This window comes from Leptosomus discolor, chromosome 16 (assembly GCF_034619465.1).
Source record: "Leptosomus discolor isolate bLepDis1 chromosome 16, bLepDis1.hap2, whole genome shotgun sequence".
NCBI lineage: Eukaryota > Metazoa > Chordata > Aves > Leptosomiformes > Leptosomidae > Leptosomus > Leptosomus discolor.
The window spans coordinates 6,138,265-6,157,949 of NC_141406.1; the positions used below are offsets into that span (position 1 = coordinate 6,138,265).

Below are 19,685 nucleotides of genomic sequence, written 5' to 3' on the forward strand. Positions count from 1 at the left end.
GCAGGCAGCCCAGAGGGATCTTGGTGTCTTTGGTGAGCGGGAGATTTGCCTGCGATGGGCAGGGGGAGCACGGGGACAGGAGCTGCCAGAGAATGTTGGTGGCCACGTTTCCACAGAGGGTGGCGCGGGAGCAGGTGGTGGCTTAAAAGGGAGTTGGGGTTCGCGACACAGCTCCATCGGCGTGGGGACACGGCTCTGTTGGGATCGCGCCATGGCCTGGGCCCCTCTCCTCCTCGTGGTGCTCGCCCACAGCTCAGGTGCCCTGGCCAGACTCGCTGTGCCCAGCCAAGGCCTTTGGGCAGAGGGGTCTGGTCCTACTGCCCAGGGAGGGCTGTGCTCATGGGGCACAGGCTGACCCCGTCTTCTCCCCTCTCTCCTCTCCCTCTCCAGGTTCCCTGGTCCAGGCAGCGCTGACTCAGCCGCCCTCGGTGTCAGCGAACCCAGGACAAACCGTCCAGATCACCTGCTCTGGGCTGTACAGCAGCAGCAGCAGCGGTTATGCTGTCGGCTGGTTCCAGCAGAAGGTACCTGGCACCGCCCCTGTCACTGTGATCTACGAGAGCAACAAGAGACCCTCGGGCATCCCTTCGCGATTCTCTGGCTCCAAGTCCGGCACCACGGGCACGTTAACCATCAGTGGGGTCCAAGCCGAGGATGAGGCCGTCTATTACTGTGGTGGCTGGGACAGCAGCAATGCTGGTCAGGGACATGGTGATGCTGGGATTAGGTTTTTCCCTCCTGTTCATTCCTACGCCTCCACTGTGTGAGGAAGAGCTATAGAGGGTGGGCAGTTGGTGCCCTTTTGCACTTGTGCGTGTTCTGGCTGCATGTCTGTCCTGATGCCACCTCCTCTCTGTGCTGCCAGTGCAGTGTCGGTGTGTGCTGCTCAGCACCTCCTTCGTTGCCCCAGGGACCTGCAAGTGGTGTTTCCTGTGGGGCAGTAGTGCAGTGCTGCTGGGCAGGGGGAATTTCAGTCCCTTTTGTGCCTGAGAGACTTTCCACAGAGATGAGCAGAGGTGGGGTTTGGGGGAATCCCTGGGCTGGGTAGGGACCCGTTGGCTCTGGGAAGGTCTGTGCGTTGCAGGGCTATGCTGTAAGGCTCCAGGCACTCTGTGCCCCCTTTCCGTTCCACCCTTCAAAGCACTCTGGGCCTGGGCTGCATTTGGGGATGTTCCTGACTCATGCCAAGGGATGTGGAGGAGCCCAAGAGCCAGAGCGCATGTGCCCTGGGTGCTTTGTGCTACTGTGCAGACAAGAGGTGTGAGGGGAAAGGGTGTTGTTTGGGGCACATTTAATCTTGAAAAGGCCCCAGTGGAGCTCATGCCCCCTGCACAGGCAGCCCAGTACCTCTGGTGTCCATGGTGGTGCTTCTCACCAGCCCATACTGGGCTGGAGATGCCCCCATTCCCTCTGTCAATCACCATCTCCCCACGCAGCTTCCCACTGACTTTGCATTCCCTGCCCTGCATCCCTGGCTGCTGGCCTGGACGTGGCCCCCTCTGGGGCATGGGCAGGGGTGTCTCCAGACTGCTGCAAAGGCTGGGTGCCCCTGGCAGGCCTTGCCCCTGGGCAGCCCAGTCTCAGTGAGAGGCATGAGGTGTGCCCCGAGGGGCAGCAGGCAGGGCCAGGGTCGAGGGTCTGGCTCCAGCCAGTCCTCAGGGAGTGCCTGGGCTTGGGGCTGCACCCAGGGTGTCCCGTCTGTGTGCCTGCAGGCAGAGGAGTACCATCAGTGTCCTTGTGCCCGGGGATGGCTGTGCTCCTGGGGCACAGGCTGACCCAGTCTTCTCCCCTCTCTCCTCTCCCTCTCCAGGTTCCCTGGTCCAGGCAGCGCTGACTCAGCTGCCCTCGGTGTCAGCGAACCCGGGACAAACCGTCCAGATCACCTGCTCCGGGATTAGCAGCGGCTATGGTTATGCTGGCTGGTACCAGCAGAAGGTACCTGGCAGTTGCCCCGTCACTGTGATCTACAGCAACACCAACAGACCTTCGGGCATCCTGTCACGATTCTCTGGCTCCAAGTCCAGCACCACGGGCATGTTAACCATCAATGTGGTCCAAGCCGAGGACGAGGCTGTCTATTACGTGGTAGCTATGAGAGTAGCAGATATACTGGTGCCACGGTGGCACAGAGCAATGTGGAAGTGATACTAAAACCACCTGCCATCTTAAGCACATATTAGGAGTCTCTACTGTCCCCATTTGATGGTGGATGAGTCCCTACCCTGACCCTTCCCTTGCTGCCCTGTGCTGCTAGTGGCTGTGCTTGGTGTTCCAACTTGGCCATCCCTTAGAATCACAGGCCTTGCCCATCCCCAGTCATTTGGGGAAGGGATGACCACCAGCTGCCCTGTCCCTGTCCCACGCTGCGGGGTTGAGTTCCCCCTGTGTTCACCGAGTGGTGTCCAGAGCCCTGCCGGGTGTCTCCCTGCCCTCTGCCAGCCCAGCTGTGCCAGGAGCCCCCGGGGCGCGAGCCCAGGGGAGTTCAGCCCTGCTGAAACTGTGTCCCCAGCACCAAGAGGTGGGGACATGCCATGTTCGAGGGAGCTGGGCAAAGCTTTGCCTTCCGCCCCTGGAAGGGATGTTTGTCGTGGGTGCAGCAGCTCGAGGGCCGTGTGTGAGGCTGGTGGGACAGAGCAGGGCTGGCCGGGGGCTGCTCTGTTGTGCTGCAAGAGGAGCCACGGGCTGCTCCAGCACTGCCTGTGTCTGCCCAGTGCCAGCTCATTGGGCTCCTGCTCAGCCTGTGCAGGAGCACCCCAGCACCTCTGTCCCCCTGAGAAGCCCCTGGCCCTGGGCATTGCCCCAGGACGGCCCCATGACAGCAAGAGACTGTGCAGCACCCTGGCCCCTTCCGTCTTTTGTGTCAGGAGCTGCCACCTGTCTGGCCTCATCCCTCTCCTCCTCGTGGTGCTCGCCCACAGCTCAGGTGCCCTGGCCAGACTCGCTGTGCCCAGCCAAGGCCTTTGAGCAGAGGGGTCTGGTCCCACTGCCCCGGGAGGGCTGTGCTCGTGGGGCACAGGCTGACCCCTGTCTTCTCCCCTCTCTCCTCTCCCTCTCCAGGTTCCCTGGTCCAGGCAGCGCTGACTCAGCTGCCCTCGGTGTCAGCGAACCCAGGACAAACCTTCCAGATCACCTGCTCTGGAGGTAGCAGCAGCAGCAACTGGTATGCCTGGTTCCAGCAGAAGGTACCTGGCACCGGCCCTGTCACTGTGATCTACCAGAACGACAAGAGACCCTCGGGCATCCCTTCGCGATTCTCTGGCTCCAAGTCCGGCACCACGGGCACGTTAACCATCAGTGGGGTCCAAGCCGAGGACGAGGCCGTCTATTACTGTGGTGGTGCTGACAGCAGCAGCAACTATGTTTTCTGGTGGCATTGAGTAATAGGAAGTGAGAAACAGACTCTAAAATCGGAGGAAGGGTTTCAACCCTTCTCCCTCCTGGCTGGCTGTGGGGCTGAGGCAAGTTCCTGTCCCCTTTGCACAACCATGGCTGTGAATGTCTCCTCTTTCCTGATCCAGAGAACTGCAGGTTCTCTTGGTCTCCCCCTGACAGCCGGGGAGGAGCATTATCTTTGCCCCAACAAAATTCACAGTGTTGCCTTGTCACCCTCCCCGCTGCCTCTTCCTAGTGATGACCATGTTGTCCTGCTGCTGCCAGAGCAGCCTCTGTGCTGAGATGTGTTGTGCTGTACTCCCCAAATTTGCAAGTGACTGTGGTGGCATCCATTACTCTCTGAATATGATATTCCTATCTCACTGCCCCAGGAGGGCTGTGCTCGTGGGGCACTGGCTGACCCCTGGCTTCTCCCCTCTCTCCTCTCCCTCTCCAGGTTCCCTGGTCCAGGCAGCACTGACTCAGCCGGTCTCAGTGTCAGCGAACCCAGGACAAACCGTCCAGATCCCCTGCTCTGGGAGTAGCACCACTTTTGGCAGCTACTATGGCTGGTTCCAGCAGAAGGTACCTGGCAGTGCCCCCATCACTGTCATCTACTGGAATACCTACAGACCCGCGGACATCCCTTCACGATTCTCCGGATCCATATCTGGCACCACGGGCACGTTAACCATCAGTGGGGTCCAAGCCGAGGACGAGGCCGTCTATTACTGTGGCAGCTACAATGGCAGCAGTACTGGTCATCATGATGGAGGCACAGACACTGGCTTTCCTCTCCTCTTGCTTTTGCCAGTTCTACTTACACGACGCTTGTAGTTTGTCCTTGGGCTCTGTGTGCTGGGCTGAGTCGCTCTGTGTCATCATGGCATTTAGGCACAGGGAGGTCCTGTCCCTGTCACACTTCCTGGGGAGGGCTGTGCTCGTGGGGCACTGTCTGACCCCTGTCTTCTCCCCTCTCTCCTCTCCCTCTCCAGGTTCCCTGGTCCAGGCAGCGCTGACTCAGCCGCCCTCGGTGTCAGCGAACCCGGGACAAACCGTCCAGATCACCTGCTCTGGGGTGTACAGCAGCAGCAGCTATGAAGTGGGCTGGTACCAGCAGAAGGTACCTGGCACTGCCCCTGTCACTGTGATCTACTGGAATGACAAGAGACCCTCGGGCATCCCTTCGTGATTCTCTGGCTCCAAGTCCGGCTCCACGGGCACGTTAACCATCAGTGGGGTCCAAGCCGAGGATGAGGCCGTCTATTACTGTGGTGGCTACGGCAGCAGCTATATTGATACCACACTGACATGGAGCAACGGGAAAGTGATAAAAAGTACTCTTGCCATCACAGACATGTAGTAGTCTCTGTTGTCGCTGTTTGATGGTAGGACAGGTCCCTGCCATGTCCCTGCCCTTGCTGCCCTGAGCTGCCAGTGGCTGTGCCTGGTGTCCCAGCTCAGCTGTCAATTAGAGCCCCAGGTCTGTGCCTGTCTCCTGTCATTTGGGGAGGAGATCTACAGCACTTGGCAACATGCCATTCTTCTTGGCCACATTACCTACGCATGGGCTCCAAGCTGAGGAGGAGGCGGAGAGGCTGTCTGTAACTGTCGTGGCTGGGACAGCAGTGCTGAGGAGGGTCACTGCAACCCCCATCACCTGGGAAGAGAGAAACAAACCTGCTGCTGCCCCAGAGCCCCTCGGGTGTGACCTGCTGCTGCTGCTGTGGAAAGCCCCAGAATCGCTGGGTCTGTAGGTGCCTCTGGAGGTTGTCTTGTCCCACCCCCTGCTCGATTCTGGGTTGGCTACTGCAGCTTGCCCACAGCCTGTCCAGGCCGGTTTTGAATATCTCCAAGGCTGGAGACTTCACAGCTCTCTGGGCAACTCGTTCCGGTGTTTGGCCATCCTTGCAGCAGGAAAAAGGTTTTCCTATCTTCAGGCATCTTTTCCTGTGTTTCAGTCTGTGCCCATTGCCTCTCGTGCCCTCAGCGGACACCTCTGAGAGGAGCCTGCCTCCATCTCCTTTCCTACCCATATTGTTGTTTCTAATGTTGATAAGATGTCCCTGAGGTTCCCTGCCTTGGGCTCTGCCACCCCAGCTAGTGCTGCCTCTCTCTGTACAAGTGATGTGCTGAGCGCGTTATCACTATCAGAGCCCTTCTCCGCCTTTGATCCCATCTGTCCCCATCCCTGGCGGGGGAGCCCAGTGCTGTCACAGCGCTGAGCTGTGTCACCGAGCTCTGAGTGGAGGGGAAGGATCCTCTCCCCGACTGCTGGCAATGCTCCTGCTAAGGCAGCCCATGGGTGCGTTGCTGGCTCCTGTGCAGCTTGATGGCTTCCCAGCCCTCCGTGGCCTTTTCTGCCAGGGGTCTGCTGCCGCTTTGGCCCCTGCAGGCCTGGACAGGGGTGTCCCACCCAAGGAAAAGGCACTGCATGGCTCTTAGCAAGAGAAGGGCCAAGGGCACGATTATTGATCCCCAGAGGCAATGGGGAAGGACAGGAATGTGCAAGAGCTGTGCAGGGCCTGGGAAACCCGTAGGAGGGGAAGATGTGGAATTTCTAGTGTGGGGTGCTGGGGATTGGTGTCATCCCACCCCCTTGACTGGGTGCTGCGAGCATCGTCTGCCCCCCACCCCACCTCCCCTTCCTTCCAGCAGCCCGGCTCTCCTGAGCCCTTTGTCCCTGCAGCTGCTCAGCCCATCTGCGGACAGGGGCTCTGTGCTGCTGGGATTTAGGTTCTGAGTTGGGATGTTTCTCCACTCTGTGCCTGGGGACAATCCCTGCTGCATCTGGGGTGGTGGGGTTGGGCGGGGAGCAGGGAGGGAGGTGGGGAGAGAGGCACGAGCAGGATCCGGCCATGAGCATGGGGTCAGATTTGCATGGAGGGACCGTGCTCCAGGCATGCAGGGAGTTAAAAAGGAGTCGGGGTCCGCGACACAGCTCCATCGGCGTGGGGACACGGATCTGTTGGGATCACGCCATGGCCTGGGCCCCTCTCCTCCTCGTGGTTCTCGCCCACAGCTCAGGTGCCCCGGCCAGACTCGCTGTGCCCGGCCAAGGCCTTTGGGCAGAGGGATCCTTCCTCACTGCTCTGGGAGGGCTGTGCTCGTGGGGCACTGGCTGACCGCTGTCTTCTCCCCTCTCTCCTCTCCCTCTCCAGGTTCCCTGGTCCAGGCAGCGCTGACTCAGCCGGTCTCGGTGTCAGCCAACCCAGGACAAGCCATTCAAATCACCTGCTCTGGGATTAGCGGCAGCTATGTTGGCTGGTACCAGCAGAAGGTACCTGGCACCGCCCCTGTCACTGTGATCTACCAGAGCAACAAGAGACCCTCGGGCATCCCTTCGCGATTCTCTGGCTCCAAGTCCGGCAGCACGGGCACGTTAACCATCAGTGGGGTCCAAGCCGAGGACGAGGCCGTCTATTACTGTGGTAGCTACGACAGCAGTTACACTGGTGCCATAGTGACACAGAGCAATGGGGAAGTGATACAAAATCCTCCTGCCAACGCAGACACAAGTTAGGACTCTGTTTCCCTGTTTGATGGTAGGACAGGTCACTGCCATGGCCCTGCCCTTGCTGCCCTGAGCTGCCAGAGGCTGTGCCTGGTGTCCGGCTTGGCTGTCCCTTAGAGCACCAGGTCTGTGCCTGTCCCTTGTCATTTCGGGAGGGGATTCATAGCACTTGGGATCATGACATTCTTCTAAGCCACATTACCTACGCTTGGGCTCCAAGCCGAGGAGGCGGAGAGGCTGTCTGTAACTGGGCTGGCTGGGACAGCAGTGCTGAGGAGGGTCACTGTAAGCCCGGTCACTGGGGAAGAGAGAAACAAAACTGCCACTGCCCCAGGACCCCTCGGGTGTCGCCTGCTGCTATGGCGGCTGCTGCTGCTGCTGCCGCTTGGTCACGGTGTTGGAGCAGCACATGTGCCTGTGAGGTGGCTCCTGTCATGTGGCACGTGCTTGGCTCCAGCCGGTCCCCTCCAGCTGCCTGTAGGGAGACAGGCCCCTGCATCCCTGCCCTGCTCGTGCCCATCGGGGTCTCTGTGCCCCGAGCGCTCTGGGACGGGCAACGTCGAGGAGGTGGGGGTGTTTCTTACAGCTGCAGCTGCTCTTGGGCTGGGCACGAGGCTGCCACAGGCAGCTGCGATGGCTGGGCAGGAGCAGGGCTGGCTGGGGGCTGCCCCAACAGCTGTGAGCAGAGCCCCTGGCCTGCCCTGGCTCTGGCTGCGTTTGCCCAGCACCAGCCCCTGCCCCTTGGGCTCATGACCTGCTCGTGGGGAGCCATCGCTGAGCCCCGGGGCTCGGTGCTGAACGACCCCGGTTGTGCCGCGGGGTGGATGGCTGGGGAGAGCGAAGGTGTTGAGCGGTGGGCCTGGGCTGGCAGGGGAAGAGCCAGGGCAGAAAAGCAGCGGAGCAAGAGGGTACCTTAGGGGCCTGGGACACCCGTAGGAGGGACACGTGTCGAAAGTGGGGTAGGGAGTGCTGGGGTTTGGCGTCATCCCCATCCCTTCAATGGGAGCTGCTAGCACCGCCTGCCACCCTGGGGGACCCCATTCCCCCCAGCCACCCAGCTTTCCTGAACCCATTGGCCCTACAGCTGCTCGGCCAGGACTTGGGATGGGGTGATGGGTCTGTGCTGGTGGGTTTTTGGTTCTGAGTTGGGAGGTGGTGGTGCTCTGTGCCTGAGGACAAGCCCTGCTGCGTCTGGGGTGGTGGGGTTGGGCGGGGAGCAGGGAGGGAGGTGGGGAGAGAGGAGCGGGCAGGATCCAGCCATGAGCGTGGGGTCAGATTTGCATGGAGGGGCCGTGCTCCGGGCAGGCGGAGGCTTAAAAGGGAGTCGGGGTCTGCGACACAGCTCCATCGGCGTGGGGACACGGATCTGGTGGGATCGCGCCATGGCCTGGGCCCCTCTCCTCCTCGTGGTGCTCGCCCACAGCTCAGGTGCCCTGGCCAAACTTGCTATGCCCGGCCTAGGCGTTTGGGCAGAGGGGTCTGGTCCTACTGCCCCGGGAGGGCTCTGCTCGTGGGGCACAGGCTGACTCCTGTCTTCTCCCCTCTCTCCTCTCCCTCTCCAGGTTCCCTGGTCCAGGCAGCAGTGACTCAGCCGCCCTCGGTGTCAGCGAACCCAGGACAAACCGTCCAGATCACCTGCTCTGGGCTTAGCAGCAGCAGCAACAGCTATGTTGGCTGGTACCAGCAGAAGGTACCTGGCACCGGCCCTGTCACTGTGATCTACAATGACAACAAGAGACCCTCGGGCATCCCTTCGCGATTCTCTGGTTCTGCCTCCGGCTCCACGGGCACGTTAACCATCAGTGGGGTCCAAGCCGAGGACGAGGCCGTCTATTACTGTGGTGGCTACGACGGCAGCTATAATGTTGACACGGAGCAACGGGGAAGTGATACAAACACCTCCTGCCATCACAGGCGCTCATGATGCATCTCTGCTTGTCCCCATTTGATGGTGGGACAGGTCCCTGTCATGGCCCTGACCGTGCTGCCCGGTGCTGCAGGTGGTTGTGCCTGGTGTGCCAGCTTGGTCAGCCCTTTGAGCCCCAGGTCTGTGCCGGTCCCCTGTCATTTGGGGAGCATAGTGGGTAGGGTAGTGTAGAATAGAATAGGATAGGGCAGGGGTTTTCTGTTGGAAGGGACCTACATTGATCATCTGTTCCCACTGCCTGAGCAGTTGAGGGCTGACCAAAAGTTAAAGCCTGTTATTAAGGGCATGGTCCAAAAGCCTCTAGAACGCTGACAGGCTTGGGGCATCGATGAGCTCTTGAGGAAGCCTGTTCCAGTGTTTGACCGCCCTCTCGGTAAAGAAATGCTGGAGGACCCACAGCTGCCCTGTCCCTGTCCCACGCTGCGGGGCTGAGTTCCCCCTGTGTTCCCCGAGTGGCGCCCAGAGCCCTGCCGGGTGCCTCCCTGCCCTCTGCCAGCCCAGCTGTGCCAGGAGCCCCCGGGGCACGAGCCCAAGGGAGTTCAGCCCTGCTGAAACTGTGTCCCCAGCACCAAGAGGTGGGGATGTGCCATGTTCAAGGGAGCTGGGCAAAGCTTTGCCTTCAGGCCCTGGAAGGGATGTTTGTCGTGGGTGCAGCAGCTCGAGGGCCGTGTGTGAGGCTGGTGGGACAGAGCAGGGCTGGCCGGGGGCTGCTCTGTTGTGCTGCAAGAGGAGCCACGGGCTGCTCCAGCACTGCCTGTGTCTGCCCAGTGCCTGCTCATTGGGCTCCTGCTCAGCCTGTGCAGGAGCACCCCAGCACCTCTGTCCCCCTGGGAAGCCCCTGGCCCTGGGCATTGCCCCAGGACGGCCCCACGACAGTAAGAGACTGTGCAGCACCCTGGCCCCTTCCGTCTTTTGTGTCAGGAGCTGCCACCTGTCTGGCCTCGTCCCTCTCCTCCTCGTGGTGCTCGCCCACAGCTCAGGTGCCCTGGCCAGACTCGCTGTGCCCAGCCAAGGCCTTTGGGCAGAGGGGTCTGTTCCCACTGCCCCGGGAGGGCTGTGCTCGTGGGGCACAGGCTGACCCCTGTCTTCTCCCCTCTCTCCTCTCCCTCTCCAGGTTCCCTGGTCCAGGCAGCGCTGACTCAGCCGCCCTCGGTGTCAGCGAACCCAGGACAAACCGTCCAGATCACCTGCTCTGGGCTACACAGCACCGGTGCTGTTGGCTGGTACCAGCAGAAGGTACCTGGCTCCGGCCCTGTCACTGTGATCTACAGCAGCAACCAGAGACCCTCGGGCATCCCTTCATGATTCTCTGGCTCCAAGTCCAGCTCCACAAGCACGTTAACCATCAGTGGGGTCCAAGCCGGGGATCAGGCTGACTATTACTGTGGTGGTAGGGAGAGCGGCAACGCTGGTCAGGGTAATGGTGATGCTGAGAATCCTTTTTTCCTCTCCTGTTCATTGGTACCCTCTGCTTTGCACGGAGGAGAGCTGTGGAGGGCGGGCAGTTGACAGCCTGGGGCGTTTTGGCGGTTGTTCTTGCTTTGTTGGATTATTTCCTGCCCCTCCTTCCTGATGCCACCTCCTCTCTGGTGCCCATGCTGTGCTGGAGATGCCCCCATTCCCTCTGTCAATCACCATCTCCCACCACAGCTTCCCACTGACTTTGCATTCCCTGCCCTGCATCCCTGGCTGCTGGCCTGGACGTGGTCCCCTCTGGGGTAGGGGTGTCTCCAGCTGCTGCAAAGGCTGGGTGCCCCTGGCAGGCCTTGCCCCTGGGCAGCCCGGTCTCAGTGAGAGGCATGAGGTGTGCCCCGAGGGGCAGCGGGCAGGGCCAGGGTCGAGGGTCTGCCTCCAGCCAGTCCTCAGGGAGTGCCTGGGCTTGGGGCAGCACCCAGGGTGTCCCATCTGTGTGCCTGCAGGCAGAGGAGTGCCATCGCTGTCCTTGTGCCCGGGGATGGCTGTGCTCGTGGGGCACTGGCTGACCCGTGTCTTCTCCCCTCTCTCCTCTCCCTCTCCAGGTTCCCTGGTCCAGGCAGCGCTGACTCAGCCGCCCTCGGTGTCAGCGAACCTGGGACAAACCGTCCAGATCACCTGCTACGTGAGCAGCTACAGCTATGCCTGGTTCCAGCAGAAGGTACCTGGCACTGTCCCCGTCACTGTGATCTACGATAATGACAAGAGACCCTCGGGCATCCCTTCGCGATTCTCTGGCTCCAAGTCCGGCTCCACAGGCACGTTAACCATCAGTGGGGTCCAAGCCGAGGACGAGGCCGTCTATTACTGTGGTGCCCAGGACAGCAGCGCTGATCAGCATCCAGGTGCCCCGCGGGGTGGCCATGGTTGGGTGCTCTGGGTTGACCGTTACTGGTTGCTCTGTGGGGGTGGCAGTTACCCGGATGGTGGTGGAGGAGGATGTGGGAGTGACGCAGGTCCTGGCCGTGCAGACCTGTGGTGTGGCTGGTTGCTCCTGCCTGCAAAGTGTGATGTTGGCACTGGTGCTGGGTGTTTCTTTACCGTTGGGTAGCCTCTGCGCCAGGAGGCCAGCGCTGTCCCTTCCCGGGGAAGGCAGCGAGGCTCCCCTGTTACCAGGGTTTTGCTTAGCCCATGTGTGGGGCACGGCAGCCCAGCACTGGGGTGCCTGAGGCTGCTTCCTGGGCCCGGAGAGGGCTGAGTTGCAGCAGCTTCATGGAGTCGTTTTGCTTCCTGGTGTCTTCCCAGAAGCTGCGTGCTGATGTTTTGTAAGAAACCAGACTTCTGGAGGCACCGTCAGCTATAGCATTGTCCTAGGTTACAGTGTAAAATGTGCCAAAAGGAAAAAAAGTATTCTATTACCATCCTCAGGAGCTGTTGAGACCAGGTGGGGTGGTGCTCCCTGCCTCCCCCCTCTGGACTATCTCCTGTTAATGGCCCATCAAGGAACTGCCTCACGACTCCCCATCCCATTGTGAGATGCTCCGCCCAGGGGGGAAGGAGCCAAGCAATCCATGCCAAATAAAAACTGAGATCTCGAACACCCTAGCAGCCTTCTTCCACTGGATTCCCAGAGGAGCTTTTCCCCCCACTGGAGTTCCAGAGGACAAGAGCTACCTACCTACTGCTGGACCTTCGGAGGAAGACCAGACCCTTTTACCTGATTGCTGCTTCAACAGAACTACATCCATCGCTTCAGGAGGACTGCAGCCAGCATCTTATCGGACTGCTACTGCCACCCTAACAGGGTGTCAGGTTGTAGTTCTGACTCTGTCAGTGTAAACCAGTGGGTTGTTTGTTTTTTCCCTGCCTTGTGTTATATATATATTAGTAAAGAACTGTTATTCCTATTCCCCATATCTTTGCCTGAAGGCCCGTTAATTTCAAAATTATAATAATTTGGAGGGAAGGGGGTTGCACTTTCCGTTTCAAGGGAGGCTCCTGCCTTCCTCCACAGACACCTGTCTTTCAAACCAAGACAAGCATCTGAGCCTGACACGACCTGGGCTGTTTGGGAGCCTGGAGGGCTGCTCTAGGCTAAGTGCAACTCTGCCTGAGACACTGTTGTCAGTGCCTGCGAACTGCAGTGCTTCCCCGCTCCCCGCAGCCCTTGGCAACCCAGCGTATTAGAACACGTAAGCGTGAGGCCTGTTGGTAGCGAGAAGCGCAAGCGAGGTGGGACGATCGCCAAAGCATGTTTCCTTTGCAGGAGCGTCGTCCCTTCGTTTGTGCTGATGGATATCCAGGCTGCCACAGTGGTGACTTATGTGTACCAACTGGTTGAGGATGATGTGAAAGTAGAAAGAAAGGAGTTCAAGAAGTACTGGTTCGTGTCGCGACCCGCTTGTTGACTTGGGGCTGCCTTTCAGTCCTCCTCTTTGCAGTTAAGTGGGGGCAGGCCGCGGGGGGGTGCTGCTGCTGCGCGGGTTGGACCGTAGAGCCGCCACAAGGCCTTGTTGCTGGTGAGCTTGTGAAAAAGCGCTGGTCTTGGTTCCCAAGGCGAACTTGAAGCAGAAGGAAGTGCTGATTGCGAGGCCTGTGGAAAACATGCCGTGCCTGAGGAGGGGCTGCTGTGTTCCTGGCCTAAGGGAGTCGCAGAGGGCGGTGGTAGCTTGGGGTTGAGCCTCTTCTGTAAAACGAGCACAGACTAATAAATCCCTGTCTTCGTGCGTGCGGGTCGGATTTGTTATGGTTCTGAAGGGGGAAGGGAGGCCGGAGTTTGGTGCGAGGGGGCTCCGAGGGCTGAAAGGACGCTGCTGTTTGGTTCCCGAGACGCAGCCCTGAAGCACTTCAGGATCTGTCAGGGATGCCCAAGGACTCTAATCCCTCTGGCAAAGCCCTCCCACCCCCTGGTTCGGGGCGGGCCTGGGCAGGGCGGTGTGAGGAGCTGGGCAGGCTGGGCCTTTGCCCTCACGCTCCAGAGGTCGCAGAGGCCAGAGCACTTCTCCTCGCCCCTGCGGTGGGAGCGTCCGTGCTGCCGCAGCACTCCTGGCTCGGGAGGTGTGGGCGCACGAGCCCGGGCAGGGCTGTGCTGTGGGCAGGGCGCTGGCAGGGTGCTGCGGGCTTGTGCTGGGCCGGCTGCGGGTGCGGAGCCCTGTGGAGAAGCGCCCGTGGCAGGAGGGGAAGGGGAGCGTGGCCGGAGGAGCTGTGCCGCCGCAGGGGGCTGCTGTAAGGGTGGGTGAGGGATGCCAGGGGCACAGGCCGGGCTGAGGTGGCTGCGGGGGACGCTTCAGCAAGGCAGGGCAGAAAAGCGTTCCTGCTGTCCCTTGGCCTGGCTCTTGGCTAAGGTTGTGATTACCGACACGGGAGTGGAGGAGTGTTTGCCCAGACACCTCGATCCAGCTGGTCAGAGGCCTGTGGCTCCCGAGAGAAACCCGTTGGCGGTGCCCTGGTGTGAAGCAGGACGTGGTTTTCCCAGCTGAGCGACCAAGGGAGCAGGCAGCCCAGAGGGATCTTGGTGTCTTTGGTGAGCGGGAGATGTGCCTGCGATGGACAGGGGGAGCACGGGGACAGGAGCTGCCAGAGAATGTTGGTGGCCACGTTTCCACAGAGGGTGGCGCGGGAGCAGGTGGTGGCTTAAAAGGGAGTTGGGGTTCGCGACACAGCTCCATTGGCGTGGGGACACGGCTCTGTTGGGATTGCGCCATGGCCTGGGCCCCTCTCCTCCTCGTGGTGCTCGCCCACAGCTCAGGTGCCCTGGCCAGACTCGCTGTGCCCAGCCAAGGCCTTTGGGCAGAGGGGTCTGGTCCCACTGCCCTGGGAGGGCTGTGCTTGTGGGGCACAGGCTGACCCCGTCTTCTCCCCTCTCTCCTCTCCCTCTCCAGGTTCCCTGGTCCAGGCAGCGCTGACTCAGCCGCCCTCGGTGTCAGCGAACCCAGGACAAACCGTCCAGATCACCTGCTCTGGGCTGTACAGCAGCAGCAGCGGTTATGCTGTTGGCTGGTACCAGCAGAAGGTACCTGGCACCGCCCCTGTCACTGTGATCTACAGCAGCGACAAGAGACCCTCGGGCATCCCTTCACGATTCTCTGGCTCCAAGTCCGGCTCCACAAGCACGTTAACCATCAGTGGGGTCCAAGCCGAGGATGAGGCCGTCTATTACTGTGGTAGCTGGGACAGCAGCAATGCTGGTCAGGGACATGGTGATGCTGGGATTAGGTTTTTCCCTCCTGTTCATTCCTACGCCTCCACTGTGTGAGGAAGAGCTATAGAGGGTGGGCACTTGGTGCCCTTTTGCACTTGTGCATGTTCTGGCTGCATGTCTGTCCTGATGCCACCTCCTCTCTGTGCTGCCAGTGCAGTGTCGGTGTGTGCTGCTCAGCACCTCCTTCGTTGCCCCAGGGACCTGCAAGTGGTGTTTCCTGTGGGGCAGTAGTGCAGTGCTGCTGGGCAGGGGGAATTTCAGTCCCTCTTGTGCCTGAGAGACTTTCCACAGAGCTGAGCAGAGGTGGGGTTTGGGGGAATCCCTGGGCTGGGTAGGGACCCGTTGGCTCTTGGAAGGTCTGTGCATTGCAGGGCTATGCTGTAAGGCTCCAGGCACTCTGTGCCCCCTTTCCGTTCCACCCTTCAAAGCACTCTGGGCCTGGGCTGCATTTGGGGATGTTCCTGACTCATGCCAAGGGATGTGGAGGAGCCCAAGAGCCAGAGCCCATGTGCCTTGGGTGCTTTGTGCTACTGTGCAGACAAGAGGTGTGAGGGGAGAGGGTGTTGTTTGGGGCACATTTAATCTTGAAAAGGCCCCAGTGGAGCTCGTGCCCCCTGCACAGGCAGCCCAGTACCTCTGGTGTCCATGGTGGTGCTTCTCACCAGCCCATGCTGGGCTGGAGATGCCCCCATTCCCTCTGTCAATCACCATCTCCCCACGCAGCTTCCCACTGACTTTGCATTCCCTGCCCTGCATCCCTGGCTGCTGGCCTGGACGTGGCCCCCTCTGGGGCATGGGCAGGGGTGTCTCCAGACTGCTGCAAAGGCTGGGTGCCCCTGGCAGACCCTGCCTTTGGGCAGCCCGGTCTCAGTGAGAGGCATGAGGTGTGCCCCGAGGGGCAGCGGGCAGGGCCAGGGTCGAGGGTCTGTCTCCAGCCAGTCCTCAGGGAGTGCCTGGGCTTGGGGCAGCACCCAGGGTGTCCCATCTGTGTGCCTGCAGGCAGAGGAGTGCCATCGCTGTCCTTGTGCCCAGGGATGGCTGTGCTCGTGGGGCGCTGGCTGACCCCCGTCTTCTCCCCTCTCTCCTCTCCCTCTCCAGGTTCCCTGGTCCAGGCAGCGCTGACTCAGCTGCCCTCGGTGTCAGCGAACCCGGGACAAACCGTCCAGATCACCTGCTCCGGGGTTTACACTGGCAGCTATTATTATGTTGGCTGGTACCAACAGAAGGTACCTGGCACCGTCCCTGTCACTGTGATCTATGACAGCAACAAGAGACCCTCGGGCATCCCTTCGCGATTCTCTGGTTCTGCGTCTGGCACCACGGGCACGTTAACCATCAGTGGGGTCCAAGCCGAGGACGAGGCCGTCTATTACTGTGGTGGCTGGGAGAGCAGCAGTGATGCTGTTGTAGTGACATGGAAGAATGTGGAAGTGAGGTCAAGGAGTTAAAGATGGAGGAGTTTCTGCATTTCTCCCTCCTGGCTCAGTAGGGCTGGGGTGCTGGAGCAGGTTCCTGTCTGTTTGCAAGGACGTGGCTGTGAATATTCTCCTGTCAGTGCTATTCCAGGCATGAGGTGACTCTGGGGCCAAGGGTGCTTCATATCTGTCCCAACAGAAGGCATGACTTTGCCTTGTCCCCAGCCCCCCTGCTTTTTGATCCTGGCTCTCCCCCATCCTTTTTGTGCTGCTGGAATTGCCTCTGTGCTGGGAAGCTGTGGAATGAGCAGGGCTCTACTCCCCCATAATGTGCCTGAACCCTGACCAGCGCTCTTCTCCAACTCTGGCGCTCCCTATCCCTGCTTCTGCTACCTCTCCTCACAGGGCCCCATGGCTCTGGCCTTGGGCTCTGTGTGTGAGTCTCTGGGTCCCTGTGTGACATTGGGACCTTAAGGAACAGGGGCCCTGCCCCATTTGCTGCCTTGGGAGGTCTGTGCTCGTGGGGCACTGTCTGACCTCTGTCTTCTCCCCTCTCTCCTCTCCCTCTCCAGGTTCCCTGGTCCAGGCAGCACTGACTCAGCCGCCCTCGGTTTCAGCGAACCCAGGACAAACTGTCCAGATCACCTGCTCTGGGCTACACAGCAGCAGTGCTGTCGGCTGGTTCCAGCAGAAGGTACCTGGCACCGCCCCTGTCACTGTGATCTACAGCAGCAACGAGAGACCCTCGGGCATCCCTTCACGATTCTCTGGCTCCAAGTCCGGCTCCACAGGCACGTTAACCATCAGTGGGGTCCAAGCCGGGGATCAGGCTGACTATTACTGTGGTGGTTGGGAGAGCGGCAATGCTGGTCAGGGTAATGGTGATGCTGAGAATCCTTTTTTCCTCTCCTGTTCATTGGTACCCTCTGCTTTGCACGGAGGAGAGCTGTGGAGGGCGGGCAGTTGACAGCCTGGGGCGTTTTGGCGGTTGTTCTTACTTTGTTGGATTATTTCCTGCCCCACCTTCCTGATGCCACCTCCTCTCTGGTGCCCATGCTGTGCTGGAGATGCCCCCATTCCCTCTGTCAATCACCATCTCCCCACACAGCTTCCCACTGACTTTGCATTCCCTGCCCTGCATCCCTGGCTGCTGGCCTGGACGTGGTCCCCTCTGGGGCAGGGGTGTCTCCAGCTGCTGCAAAGGATGGGTGCCCCTGGCAGGCCTTGCCCCTGGGCAGTCCGGTCTCAGTGAGAGGCATGAGGTGTGCCCCGAGGGGCAGCGGGCAGGGCCAGGGTCGAGGGTCTGTCTCCAGCCAGTCCTCAGGGAGTGCCTGGGCTTGGGGCTGCACCCAGGGTGTCCCGTCTGTGTGCCTGCAGGCAGAGGAGTGCCATCGCTGTCCTTGTGCCCGGGGATGGCTGTGCTCGTGGGGCACTGTCTGACCCCTGTCTTCTCCCCTCTCTCCTCTCTCTCTCCAGGTTCCCTGGTCCAGGCAGCACTGACTCAGCCGCCCTCGGTGTCAGCGAACCCAGGACAAACCGTCCAGATCACCTGCTCTGGGATTAGCAGCAGTTATGCTGTCGGCTGGTACCAGCAGAAGGTACCTGGCACCGCCCCTGTCACTGTGATCTATGTTAACTCCAACAGGCCCCCAGGCATCCCTTCGCGATTCTCTGGTTCTGTGTCCGGCACCACGGGCACGTTAACCATCAGTGGGGTCCAAGCCGAGGACGAGGCCGTCTATTACTGTGGTGGCTACGACAGCAGCAGTAGTGCTGTCACAGCGAAGCGGAGCGAACGTGAAGTTATGCCAAAACCTCCTGCCATTGCAAGCACACGTTAGGAGTCTCTGCTTGTCCTCATCTGATGGTGGAGCAGGTGCCTGCCATGGCTCTGCCCCTGCTGCCCTGTACTGCTGGTGGCTGTGCCTGGTATCCCAGCTTGGCTGCCCATTAGGACCACAGGTCTGTGCCTGTCTCCAGTCATCTGGGGAGGGAATGACTGACTGTCAGCTGCCCTGTCCCTGTCCCACCCTGCTCCCATCCCCATTCCGCTGCGGAACCCCGGGACTGGTGCTACTGCTGGGGCCAAAGGCGCCGGCTCCTCCATGTCATGGGGTGTCGCTTGTTTTCAGCAGTGACAATTCCTGCATCCCCGTGAGTGTGCCTGGGGCAGGGGACAAGAGCTGGGAGTGAGGGCTTGTGACGGGGCCAGGTTTTGAACAGGGGTGCTGGACCAATGAGGGCTACATTTGTGGTGTCAGGAGCTGTCGTGTGGGCAGCGGGGCCCCAGGTGGCCTTCTTCCCCAGGTCTGCACCCGGGACCTTGGCGTTGGGGGTGAGGGATATGCGCCGCGGGCAGGGGCCAAGAGGGCACAGGCAGGACTGCACGAGCACCCTGTGATCCTCAGGGCTGAGGGTTACTCTGTGCTCCCAAACGAGCCCTGCTCCTGGCCCTGCTCTCCTTGCCCACTCCATATTAATGCCCTGGGTGCTCATCAGTCTCAGATAATACTCAGCTGAGAAGCTTGTAGGGGTGAAACTGGGGCTTTACTCCTGCCTCTTCCCAGCCTTTTCCCCATGGGAGAGCACAGTTGGGCCGAGCTGGACCGCAGTGGCACTAACTTGGGCAAGGGCTTGACCTTCCATCCTTGGCATGGACACCAGCTTGTCTGCTCCCCGCAAGCTGTGGGGGACAGGTTGGAGCTGTGGGTGCTGCCTGACACACCTTCACCCCCTTGCCCCTGTCAGCCCGGCTCTTCTGAGCCCTTTGGCCTGGCAGCTGCTCAGCCCAGGCTGGGGATGGAGGGGTCCTTGCTGGGGGGTTTCAGATTCTGAGCTGAGGTGTTTCTCTGCCCTGTGCCTGGGAACAAGCCCTGCTGCATCGGGGGTGGTGGGGTTGGGCAGGGAGCAGGGAGAGAGCAGGGGAGAGAGGCAAGCAAGATTCAGCCATGAGCGTGGGGTCAGATTTGCATGGAGGGGCCGTGCTCCAGGCAGGCGGGGGCTTAAAAGGGAATCGGGGTCCGCGACACAGCTCCATCGGCGTGGGGACACGGATCTGGTGGGATCGCGCCGTAGCGTGGGCCCCTCTCCTCCTCGTGGTGCTCGCCCACAGCTCAGGTGCCCTGGCCAGACTTGCTGTGCCCAGCCAAGGACTTTGGACAGAGGGGTCTGGTCCCACTGCCCTGGGAGGGCTGTGCTCGTGGGGCACTGTCTGACCCCTGTCTTCTCCCCTCTCTCCTCTCCCTCTCCAGGTTCCCTGGTCCAGGCAGCGGTGACTCAGCCGCCCTCGGTGTCAGCGAACCCAGGACAAACCGTCCAGATCACCTGCTCTGGGCTTAGCAGCAACAGCTATGTTGGCTGGTACCAGCAGAAGGTACCTGGCACCGGCCCTGTCACTGTGATCTATGACAGCAACAAGAGACCCTCGGGCATCCCTTCGCGATTCTCAGGTTCTGCGTCCGGCTCCACGGGCACGTTAACCATCAGTGGGGTCCAAGCCGAGGACGAGGCCGTCTATTACTGTGGTGGCTACGACGGCAGCTATAATGTTGACACGGAGCAACGGGGAAGTGATACAAACACCTCCTGCCATCACAGGCGCTCATGATGCATCTCTGCTTGTCCCCATTTGATGGTGGGACAGGTCCCTGCCATGGCCCTGACCGTGCTGCCCGGTGCTGCAGGTGGTTGTGCCTGGTGTGCCAGCTTGGTCAGCCCTTTGAGCCCCAGGTCTGTGCCGGTCCCCTGTCATTTGGGGAGCATAGTGGGTAGGGTAGTGTAGAATAGAATAGGATAGGGCAGGGGTTTTCTGTTGGAAGGGACCTACATTGATCATCTGTTCCC

At 60.6% G+C, this 19,685-nt stretch overlaps 1 gene segment (V, D, J or C); it reads left to right on the forward strand.

The window, feature by feature from the left end:
• The first annotated feature begins 211 nt into the window (after positions 1-211).
• LOC147414305 (Ig lambda chain V-1 region-like) lies at positions 212-767 on the forward strand. The segment is given in 2 exon segments: positions 212-257; positions 391-767. Coding segments are annotated over 2 exon segments (423 nt in total).
• Positions 768-19,685: the final 18,918 nt, after the last annotated feature.